The sequence below is a fragment of the Linepithema humile genome, chromosome 1 (assembly GCF_040581485.1).
Source record: "Linepithema humile isolate Giens D197 chromosome 1, Lhum_UNIL_v1.0, whole genome shotgun sequence".
In the NCBI taxonomy this organism is placed as follows: domain Eukaryota; kingdom Metazoa; phylum Arthropoda; class Insecta; order Hymenoptera; family Formicidae; genus Linepithema; species Linepithema humile.
In genome coordinates this window covers 3,172,837-3,184,039 of record NC_090128.1, presented here as the reverse complement: position 1 = coordinate 3,184,039, position 11,203 = coordinate 3,172,837, and the positions used below count along the sequence as shown (strand labels likewise).

Below are 11,203 nucleotides of genomic sequence, written 5' to 3'. Positions count from 1 at the left end.
GAAGATGAATCATGTTATTATTTTATTTCGTTCAACGCGCTCATTGAATATTAGGAAAGAGATTTTTAAAAACTTTAGATATTTTTTTATTCGATAGGCAATCAGTGCATTTGATGAATTGATATATAAAATGGTAAGAACAAAAGCTTGTTCATTTCTGTAGCAAATTTTTCTATTGGATGTTAAATGGCAGACACATGTGCACTCTGCATAATGCACAAGGTTATTCGAATGCATATCTAGATATTCATGATTACTGAACTATTTGAAACTATAGGTCTGTTCTTTTTAGCTGAACTGGCTGCACTAGTTCAGAGTTTATCTTTTTTTCTCCACATTGGAAGGAGAAAGATAGACTCTGAACTAGTGCAGCCAGTTTAGCTAAAAAAGACAAACCTTACATTTGTACCCCGCTAAGGTTATTGCTGATTAAAAATTAGATAGTAATTTATACGGATAATATGTGTGTAATAAAGATGTGTGTAATAAAGATTTAATCAATATGATGCACAAATATTTATACACAAAGTATTTCTGGCGCCGAAGAACAAACTGCTAACTATCAGTTGCAGTTACACAGTTTTGCATCTTAACGTTATATGTGTGTGTTTATGAATATAATAACTAATTATTAAATTAATTCCTAGAGTACGAGAGAACACAAAGAATTTGACAATTGATTCTTCTAAAAATAAAGATTACTGCTAATTAATTATAAGGAAGATGTCAAGTGAAAGTCAGATTGCCAATATTGTAAATAACATTTTGGTAAGTATTAAAAATGTTTGATATTGGATACAATATATATAATTTCTCTATATTTATCATTTTTGCTACAATACATTCTGTATATTCACAAGTTATGTATTTTAGAAAGTAGAGGCGATAGAGGAAGCATTCAGTTGCGTTCTTGTTCATCATCCTAACAATGACAGTGACAAGGTAGCAACATGGCAAAACGAACTAAAAGGACTGATGACTGGATTGCCAAAGGAGCAGCAGGAAGCTGCTGTTCGTCAGTTTTTATCAATGGCAGCAGCTATGACTAACCACAGACGATTACAATTACTACTATCATTGCTACAAAACTTGGTGCAATCAAATTATTTACCCGCTAGGTATGTTGTTAGATAAGTGAAATCTTATTTTATCCTTATTTTTTCACTGTATTATAAATTATTTTTTATAAATCTTTTTTCAGGTTAGTATGCGAATGTATTTTGAGTTGTGATAAATTGCAATATCAATTGGCAGATTTTTGGGTTGAATGCTTTGTCCTTATTCGGAATATCATTGGTGGAGTTGATTACAAGGGAGTCAGAGAGATCATGAAAGTAGGTATTTATGGCTCTATTACAATTTATTTGCAATATACATATAAAATAATGATGGTTCTTGTAATCTTAATTGTGTGCGCTTACTTCAAATTTAAAATACTTGTAAATAATTTACTTGTCTGTAATTTATATTTAATATTTTAATTTGTAATTAAATTTATGTTATTAGGGATGCAAAGAAAAGGCCCAAACTATACCACCTCGATTAGATGCATCTGTACAACCACAACTAAAAGCTTTGGAGAACGTTATTGAATATATTTTTGAGAGAAATGCGTGCTTATTGCCGGGTTATTTTATCGTCAATGAGATACAGAAAGCCTATCCTGATAGCAAAAACTGGCCTCACTGGGTAACATTAAAAATATTGAATTATGCTTTAACATTATATAAAAAGTGTATAAAAATTATGCTTTTAACACAATTTTTAAATTACAATAATTAAAACTTTATAAGCATAATATTATGTAACATTATGTAAGTAGAAACAAATTAGGGTAACACAAAAAATACTTCAAAATTTCATATTTGTAAGAATATTTTTGTAAGAAAGTGTTTTTCTTTACTTATTTTATATATCTGTTTCAGAGACTAGCAAAATTGCTCTCCAATTTTGTTGAAAGTTTTCGAAACACGGCGCAAATGGTGTCTATAGTAGGACATTCAAAAATGTTACCAGTGGTTGAGCATACGGGATACGCAGATCACTTAATTAATCCTTGGTTATTGGATCCTATTACATTGAAGTTTTCTTTGAAAGGAAATTTACCTTATGAGCCAGATTTACTTAAACCTCAAACAGAACTGCTCAGATATGTTCTGGAGCAACCATATAGTAGAGATATGGTCTGCTCAATGCTTGGTTTACAAAAACAGGTAAAATAGAATCAAGTTATATAGAACATTAACATGGAATAAACGTAAAAATTAAGCGAAAAAAATTACAACTATGGTTCACAACAAAATTAAATGAGCTAAATCTTTTTATTATGCATTATTATTACACATTGGAACACATTGTATGTATCGATCGTAATATATTTTTATCCACATTACAGCATAAGCAACGGTGCATTGTCTTAGAGGAGCAGCTTGTGGAGCTCGTCATTCAAGCGATGGAACGATCCGAAAACGAAACCTTACCGGCGGAAGGCACAGACGGCACTGTAGCCAATCACTGGGTGTGGTTACATCTATCCTCGCAGCTAATTTATTTTATTCTTTTCCAATTTGCTTGTTTCCCGAGTATCGTCATGGCGATACATGATAAATTAGCGGGTAGAGAATTAAGAAAAGGTAGAGATCACTTGATGTGGGTCCTTCTGCAATTCATCTCCGGCAGCATTCAACGAAATCCTTTGTCAAATTTCTTACCTGTGCTGAAACTGTACGATCTTCTCTATCCGGAGAAGGAGCCCTTGCCCGTTCCCGATTATACTCAAGCGCTCTGCACTCATCAGATGGCTATTACATGTATATGGATACACTTGCTGAAGAAAGCTCAGGCTGATCACTCCAACATTCACAGACCGATACCGCATACGCTGAAGGTCCATCATGAATTCTTGCAACACTTGGTCATGCCGAACACGTCTCTCTGTATGGGTTCAGATTATCGTATTGCCCTCTTGTGCAATGCCTATTCCACGAATCAAGAATATTTCAGCAGACCAATGGGCGCGCTAGTGGATACTATCCAGGGTACGCAGAAGAATCAGCAGCAGCAACCAAGCTTGCAGACTTTGCAGAATAACGCGGCACTGGCGAACGGTCCAACCACGCCCCTTTCAATGTCTATATTGGATTCTTTGACTGTGCACTCGAAAATGAGTTTAATTCATAGTATCGTTACGCATGTGATTAAATTAGCGCAGTCAAAGAGCAATATAGCGTTAGCACCGGCGCTCGTCGAGACTTATAGCCGTTTGCTGGTGTACACAGAGATCGAGAGCCTCGGTATTAAAGGGTTCATCAGCCAATTGTTGCCGACGGTATTTAAATCACATGCATGGGGCACGCTCTACACCTTGTTGGAGATGTTCAGTTACAGAATGCATCATATCCAACCACACTACAGAGTTCAATTGTTATCGCATCTTCATAGTCTCGCAGCGGTACCGCAGACTAATCAGACGCAGCTTCATCTGTGCGTTGAAAGCACGGCTCTACGATTGATCACCGGTCTGGGTTCGGCGGAAGTGCAGCCGCAACTATCCAGGTTCCTGTCGGAGCCGAAGACTCTTGTGTCCGCTGAATCGGAGGAACTTAATAGAGCGTTAGTGCTGACACTGGCGAGATCCATGCATGTGACTGGCACCGGCGCAGACAGTCTCAGTAGCACATGGTGCAAGGATCTGCTGAATACCATCATGCAGAATACGCCGCACTCCTGGGCGAATCATACGCTGCAATGTTTCCCACCAGTGTTGAGCGAGTTCTTCCAGCAGAACAGTGTCGCGAAGGAGAACAAGCAGCAAATCAAGAAAGCAGTTGAGGAGGAGTATCGAAATTGGTCCTCCATGAACAATGAGAATGACATAATCGCGCATTTCTCCGTACCAGGCACGCCTCCTTTATTCTTATGTCTGCTGTGGAAAATGATATTGGAAAGGGATTGTATAAGTCCTATTGCGTATAAAATTCTCGAGCGAATCGGAGCCAGAGCGTTGTCGGCTCATCTCAGAAAGTTTTGTGATTATCTAGTGTTCGAGTTTGCCAACAGTGTCGGCGGCCAACACGTCAACAAGTGTGTGGACACTATTAACGACATGATCTGGAAGTACAATATAGTAACAATCGACAGATTGGTGCTGTGTTTGGCGCTAAGAACTCAGGAAGGGAGCGAAGCGCAAGTGTGCTTCTTCATTATACAATTGTTGCTGCTGAAAGCGGCGGAGTTCAGAAATCGCGTACAAGAATTTGTCAAAGAGAATTCACCGGAGCATTGGAAGCAGTCGAATTGGCATGAGAAACATCTTGCCTTCCATAGAAAATTTCCGGAAAAATTTGCACCGGAAGGTATCATGGAGCAAACCAGCGGCGGGCCTAGTCAATATCAGAGTTTACCCGTCTATTTTGGGAATGTATGTCTCCGCTTTTTACCGGTCTTCGACATAGTCGTGCATCGATATCTAGAGATACCACCTGTTATCAAAAGTTTGGAGATATTGTTAGAACATCTGGGCTGCTTATATAAATTCCACGGTACGTATTTAGACATCATTTTTGTTAAAACGTGAGACATCAAAAACTTTATTGCGCATATATTTTGAATTTAATTTCAGATTGAATTGTTCGAATTTGATTCTATGCTTAAATATATTTCATTGTTATTCTGTAAAAGGAAATAGATTTCTTTCGATTGTGCAGATTGCATTGTGAATTAAAATTTCTTGAATTGAAAGTAATTCATCAATTTTTTTTCAGATCGACCTGTCACGTACCTTTACAATACATTGCATTATTACGAAAGGAAATTGCGAGATCGACCGTCGTTGAAACGTCGATTGGTGTCCGCTGTTTTGGGATCGTTGCGGGAAATTAGAGCACCAGGATGGGCGCTTTCCGAGGATTATAAAATGTACATGTCACGCTCCGGCGACGATGCAGTTGCATGGGTACCAGAATTGGGATATTACATTCGCCTTGTACAAAGAATCGTAGAAAGTAAGGCAGCAAAAATTTTATTTAATTTTTATTTTATAATTTTAATTGATCTTTCGAAACATAAGAAAATATAGCTTCTTGTTTACACAGTCTTGAAGCTCGTAATTTTTTTAAAAATAAAAATAAATAAATTTACAAAATATTGAATAAAAATTAATCGAAACGTTAACAATTTTTTAAAATTGCAGTTTATCTGTTAAAAATCTAAATAGATAATATGCAAAAAGAAAATTATAAAGTTTCTATCTGCATTTTTATATTATTCGTAGACAATTTAAAACTTCTTGTAACAAAGCACTCATAGTTTTTTTTATTATAAACAAAATAATGGAAAAGGATTTATTTTAATTTGTTTATCTTATGTATGTATTAAAGCGATGTCCGGCACGGCTCATTTTCCTGCTACCGATTGGAGATTCAACGAATTTCCAAATCCAGCTGCCCATGCGTTATACGTGACTTGCGTTGAACTTATAGCTCTGCCAGTTGCTCCAAATCTGGTAGCTAATTCTTTATTGGACGTTGTTGCCAAAGGGTATGATCTTTCTATTTTTAAATATATATTGCTCATATATTTATAGTCGACTATCATGACACAAGCATAATAATGAGGGTATTAAATTTTTATGTAATTTTTATCTATTATTTATTCTTCACAGATACACCGTTGTGCCAGCAGACGAAATACATTTGTGGATAAACTGTGTTGGTTTATTACTGGCAGCACTGCCAGAATGTTATTGGTCAGCGTTGCATGAGCGTTTAGTAGAGACCATTAGCAGCCCCGGTCTGGTTAATTGGCAATACAATAACTTGACACCATTTCAAATGTTTAACTTCAGCACTACACATAACAGCTTATTGGAAAACAAATACAGCTACATGCTTGCACTGGCACATTCAGTGTGGCATCACGCAGGTGTAGGACAAATTACAACAATGCCTCAGTAAGTAGCGATTTTACATATGTAAATAAAATTAAGATAAGATTAATATACTTTGAAAAATAGAAACTTTTATAGTTATTTTATACTTTATATTATTTATATTTTTAATTTCACAAATATTTATATACATATTTTTTTAGATTTATCAAAGAAAAACTTCAGCCAGTCGTAAGCAGTGAAGAGCAATTAATATATGCTTGCCATTTAATTGGTCCCACGTTGGCAAGATTTAATGCAGAACGGCCACATTGTGTAGTTGAACTTGCAGTTTGTCTGTACGAGATGTTGGAACGAGTTGATCATACTCAAACACTCTTGAATTATATAGATCCAGTTTGTGATTTATTGTATCCTTTATGTACATATAATTCTACAACAAATTTCACAAAAATTTGATAGATCGTTCATGAGACAATTTTAACAGCTTTTATCGAATAATTTTCTTATTTATTTTTAATGTAATAATATAATATATACAGAAAGTTAAATATTAAATACAAAAAAAATGTATTCGGGACATATCCAATTTTCCTGTCTAAAGTTAAGATATTTATTAGCATTTTTAATTAATTTAATCGATATACATATTTATATAATCAATTATATATAACATATAGTATTTTTCTTAACAACTACGACAGATATCACATCAAATACATGTTTGTTGGCGATATGATGAAAAACGAAGTGGAATGTATTATACGAAGATTGAGGCCCGCATTGCAAATGAGACTACGATTTATTGCTCACATAAATATAGAAGAAATTCATACATCCTGAGAGATGATTGTTCCTGCCACAGAAACAACATCATAATGTACAATACGACTTTTTGGAATAAAAACGTGTTATTCCAAAATACCATTATTATAATTCGAAATGTAGATAAGTATAAAAAATGTATATTTCTTTTTCTCTACAAAATATATTTCTTAAATTTGATATTATACATACGGAAATTCTCAGACCCATGAGCCCATTTATATATAGGTTCCATTCGAAAGCCCATAAATAAAATTCATCAAATAATGCGCAAAAAATCCGTCTCGTTTCGCTTAAACCGCTCCAACAGGGCCTTGGAAATGTTCATTCGAATGCGTTTTTGGTCCACTGTGAGCAAGCGCGGCACCCAACACGCGGTTAGCTTATGCCTAATTCTTCAGTCAATATATGACAAACACGTTCTTTCGATATGCCCACAGCCTCTGCTATTTCTCTAATCTTAATTCGACGGTCGTCCAGTACCATTTGGTGAACTTTTTCGATGTTATCGGTGGTGGTCGCAGTTGTTGGCCGTCCCGAACGCTCATTATCAGCCAAGCTGGTACGACCACGTTTAAATTCAGCTGCCCATCTTTTCACGGTGGCAAATGATGGGGCAAAGTCCTTGTAAACAGCGTCTAACTCGGCTTTAATTTTCGTAGGCGTATTGCCTTTCAAATGCAAGAATTTAATTACGGCACGATATTCGTTTTTTTTTTCCATTTTTACGAAAATACTGACATCGACTGGCACAAATGATCGTCAAACAATAACTGAGCGTACAAAATGTTTACAATTTTCACAGTTATCTTTCAAAGCATGTACGATTGTAATACCGAAATAATTTTGACGAGTAATGCTATCTTCGTATTGAGGCTCAAAATTTTTCAGACGACCCACATATATTTTAAAATTAATTTTAAACTATATTTTAAAGATATAATCAACATGAATTCTATTCAAGTAATATAATTATTATTATGCATCGTTTGCATAGATAATACTTAAGCATAGTTTAATTCATTGTTTAAATAAAATAGATGTAGATATAAATTTAAATTTATACGTATAAATTATATGTAAATGCCCGACCTTGAATGAATGTCCTTGCGTGCGTGTCCTTGATATCCTTGCGCATCGAAGAGATGGCGCTATCTGACAAAACTTGTCGTCAAGACTCAGAATCTGCATCGAATCAATTCGAGGATCTGCAGATCTGCAATATCAATTTGTTGGTCCGTAAAAAGATTATCTAGATGAGTTCCTTGCATTTAGCAAATGGTAAGTAATTTTGACAGCCGGGTCTACTAAAAATATTACACGTAGTGTTAAGAAAAAGCCGGCAGTATTTGAAAGGAGTCTCCTATATGTGTGTCACATATCAGCAGAGACATATGTCATAATATCCTTTCTAACGAATCCTTTCTAACAAAACTAATTTTTGTTGCAGGCTCCGAAAAGCCACCGGAAGTGGAAGGCCAGGCACGTTTGTACAGTATGAAATATTGTCCTTTCGCTCACAGAATACGACTTATACTTACTCTGAAGCAGATACCTCATGATATTGTCAACATTAACTTGCAGAATAAACCAGAATGGTATCTTCAAGTATGTATCAAATTATTTTTAAATGTTGAATGTAGTTTTTCTTGTTATTTGTACAAAAAAAATTTTGTTTTAGGTACATTCGGAAGGCAAAGTACCAGCTTATGTTGATGCAGATGGAACTGTAATAACAGATTCTACTGAAATAGCAAATTATTTGGATCAGAAGTATCCTGAACCTCCTTTATACAATAATGAGACAAAAACTCGTGATTTGGAGTTATTGGATCATTATTCTAAGGTAATAAACAACAAATCTTTTTAGAAATAGTCAATGTTTTAATAATTGTATATGTTTTTCTTACAGATTATAACTACTTTTTCAAATTGCATACATGGCAAGGACAAGAGGCAATTTGAAGAGATTTTAACCGAAGTAATGGACAATTTACAAGAGTTTGAAGAAGAACTTGGTGTACGCAAGACAATCTTTTTTGGAGGTTTGCAAATATCACTTTTCTATTTCTCTCCTATTTTCTTTCTCTTTTGACTCTTTTTCCAAAATTATCAGTGAAACATGTTGCATTATAACATTTTTATATTTACATTTCAATTTTTCGCATTTTATAAGATTTTTATTTTTAGGAAGTAATCCTGGTATGCTGGACATTTTAATATGGCCTTGGTTTGAACGTGCTAAAGCTCTAACTATACTTTACAAACGGCGTGCGAGTCTTGACAAAGAGAGATTTCCTAATCTTGTAAGTATATAACGTAGCATTTAATGTGTGAATGGAGAAGTTTCTTTAATTATCACAATAATTTCAAGCTCATGTAGCACAAACATTATTAAGATAATATTTGCATTTATTATAAAATAATAATTTAAATGCATAATATTATTTAATTATCTGTTTCTATACGCGATGATCTATTGATTACCATTTGTTTTCTATTTTCAGATGGAATGGGTTGAGGAAATGAAAGATGTGCCATTTGTTCTGCAACATAGATGTCCATATGAAAAGTTTGCAAAAGTCATAGAAGCTACAAAAAAAGGGAACGTTGATTATGACAATATTTAAACTTACTCGCTTAATATAACAAAATGCTGCAAAGATAAGTAATACGCAAAATTACTTTCTATAAATTATCAGATTAACATAACAGTATTAATGTTTCGATAGTCCTAACATTGACAGTATATCTCCTTTATCTCTTTGTCTAATATATCTACAATATTTTAATTTTAATATATTTTTATACTTATTTTAATATATTATACTATGCTATATAGCAGCATTGCTATTTATAGTTTATTTACTAACTATTATAGTACAAAATAGGTTTATGTGCTATATTTTAAATGATGTACTTTAATAGTACTTATTCTAAAATCAAATATAATTAGGTACATATATAATACTCTGCCTGATATCAAATGTAATTAAATATAATATTCTGCGCCTAATATTAAATATAATTATTACGCATTTTAATATTTACAAAGCGCTATATAATTGAGTATATAACTGTACTGGACTATTATAATTGTTATACAATTACTGTGATTATAAAATGTAAATTGGCATTTACAACGTGTTCATTTCTTATTTTGTATCGTCTTAAATATTTCAAATATTATATAATTTATTTGAATATTTAAAAATAATAATAAATAAGTTTTAAATTTTATTTCCATACACGTTTTAATATTTTAGATTAATTTCGATATTTAGAAAATTTTATTTATTAAATTCTTGCATTTATTATTATTGCATTTATTTATTGTTATTTTCTTTTTTTAAATTAACAATTTATTGCAACTTATTTTGAATTTTGCCGCCTTTATAGTTTTAGTTTATTGCTTTGTCGTTTCAAGAATCGCGGCGCTGCATTTCAATATATTTCAAATCGGTTATAAGTGATCATAGAACGTACTACAATGGACGCAAGTAGATACAGGTAGATCATTGAATTCTATATTTTTCGCGATTATTTCTGTCTAAAAGTGAATCTCGCGCACGAAAGATCATCGAAAGTATCGTGTAAAATATTTGTCGTAACATAAACATTCAGCATCATCATCATTCTATGATAACATTGTACTTTCGGCATTAGTATCAGCAATTCGCTCCTATATGTATGATCGAAATTATTTTCACATCTATTTCAACTTTTCGACGTGCATCGAAAGCGTAATTGACATGCGATCATCAATAGGTATGTAATTTTATAACTAGCTATATATATATTTTTTATAACAAGTCGCTATCTCGACCAGTTTTATTTGCTAAAATATCGAAAATTTTATTTTGACATTAAATAATAGCTATGTTTATGTTAATTGCACTTTTTACTTATTTTCTTATTCTTCTTTGTCAAATGCTAAATATATATTTATATTTATTTTGTATCAAATAGCAATAAATGCAATTAATATGAACATGTGTAAATATACTGTCGCTTCAATCGTATTGACACTTCACGAATCGCAATATACGCTTTTTGATCAATTTTGAATCGCAAAGTTAATCGTGAAATGCGCCGCAAAAATTGCATTCGGATTGTTCCACATTTGTTGTTATGATTATTATTGTCTAAAAGTTAATCTCAAAATTGCGAAAAATTATCGCGAAAAGCACCGAACATTCGCCATAGTACATTAAATATCGTATACAATTGCTGTTATCAATATTGTGTTTTCAGAATCGACAATGCACTTCTACATGGAATCGATCGACATCGTCTTCGTACATTTCGTATCATTATTTTTTCGTCGAGATGCAGCAGAAATAGCAATTGACGTATGATTATTACCAAGTATGTAAGTACATGTTATTTCATATGTTATTTGCGTCGATATTTTTTGCATTCTTATTATTAAGAAATATTTTCACATTGTCACGTTGGTAATTTTATATTTTGAGGGATTTAATAATCAGT

The 11,203-nt window shown here is 33.2% G+C and overlaps 3 protein-coding genes across 4 annotated transcripts in view; all 3 read left to right on the top strand.

Moving 5' to 3' along the window:
* Positions 1-363: 363 nt before the first annotated feature.
* Positions 364-6,892, top strand: MED23 (mediator complex subunit 23). Its single transcript, XM_012370766.2, has 11 exons — positions 364-768; positions 874-1,118; positions 1,202-1,334; positions 1,507-1,689; positions 1,926-2,213; positions 2,396-4,541; positions 4,764-5,003; positions 5,379-5,538; positions 5,663-5,950; positions 6,091-6,297; positions 6,592-6,892. Exons 1-11 carry the CDS (start codon positions 724-726, stop codon positions 6,728-6,730), a joined length of 4,074 nt encoding a protein of 1,357 aa, XP_012226189.1. The 5' UTR covers positions 364-723; the 3' UTR covers positions 6,731-6,892.
* A 936-nt stretch (positions 6,893-7,828) lies between these two features.
* LOC105674463 (pyrimidodiazepine synthase-like) lies at positions 7,829-9,855 on the top strand. The gene is made up of 6 exons (XM_012370780.2): positions 7,829-7,993; positions 8,163-8,320; positions 8,394-8,558; positions 8,625-8,757; positions 8,903-9,018; positions 9,220-9,855. Exons 1-6 carry the CDS (start codon positions 7,969-7,971, stop codon positions 9,340-9,342), a joined length of 720 nt encoding a protein of 239 aa, XP_012226203.1. The 5' UTR covers positions 7,829-7,968; the 3' UTR covers positions 9,343-9,855.
* Positions 9,856-10,203: 348 nt separating this feature from the next.
* Positions 10,204-11,203, top strand: part of LOC105674511 (mitochondrial import inner membrane translocase subunit Tim21-like) — a 33,138-nt gene continuing 32,138 nt past the window's right edge. The window contains exons 1-2 of one of the 2 annotated variants that reach the window (XM_012370872.2): positions 10,204-10,480; positions 10,967-11,084. In XM_012370872.2, the coding sequence (XP_012226295.2) occupies positions 11,067-11,084 (18 nt within the window). In that variant the 5' untranslated portion in view covers positions 10,204-10,480; positions 10,967-11,066. Of the gene's footprint in view, positions 10,481-10,776; positions 11,085-11,203 lie in introns of those variants that run through there. The other variant, XM_067357537.1, reaches the window with a different exon arrangement.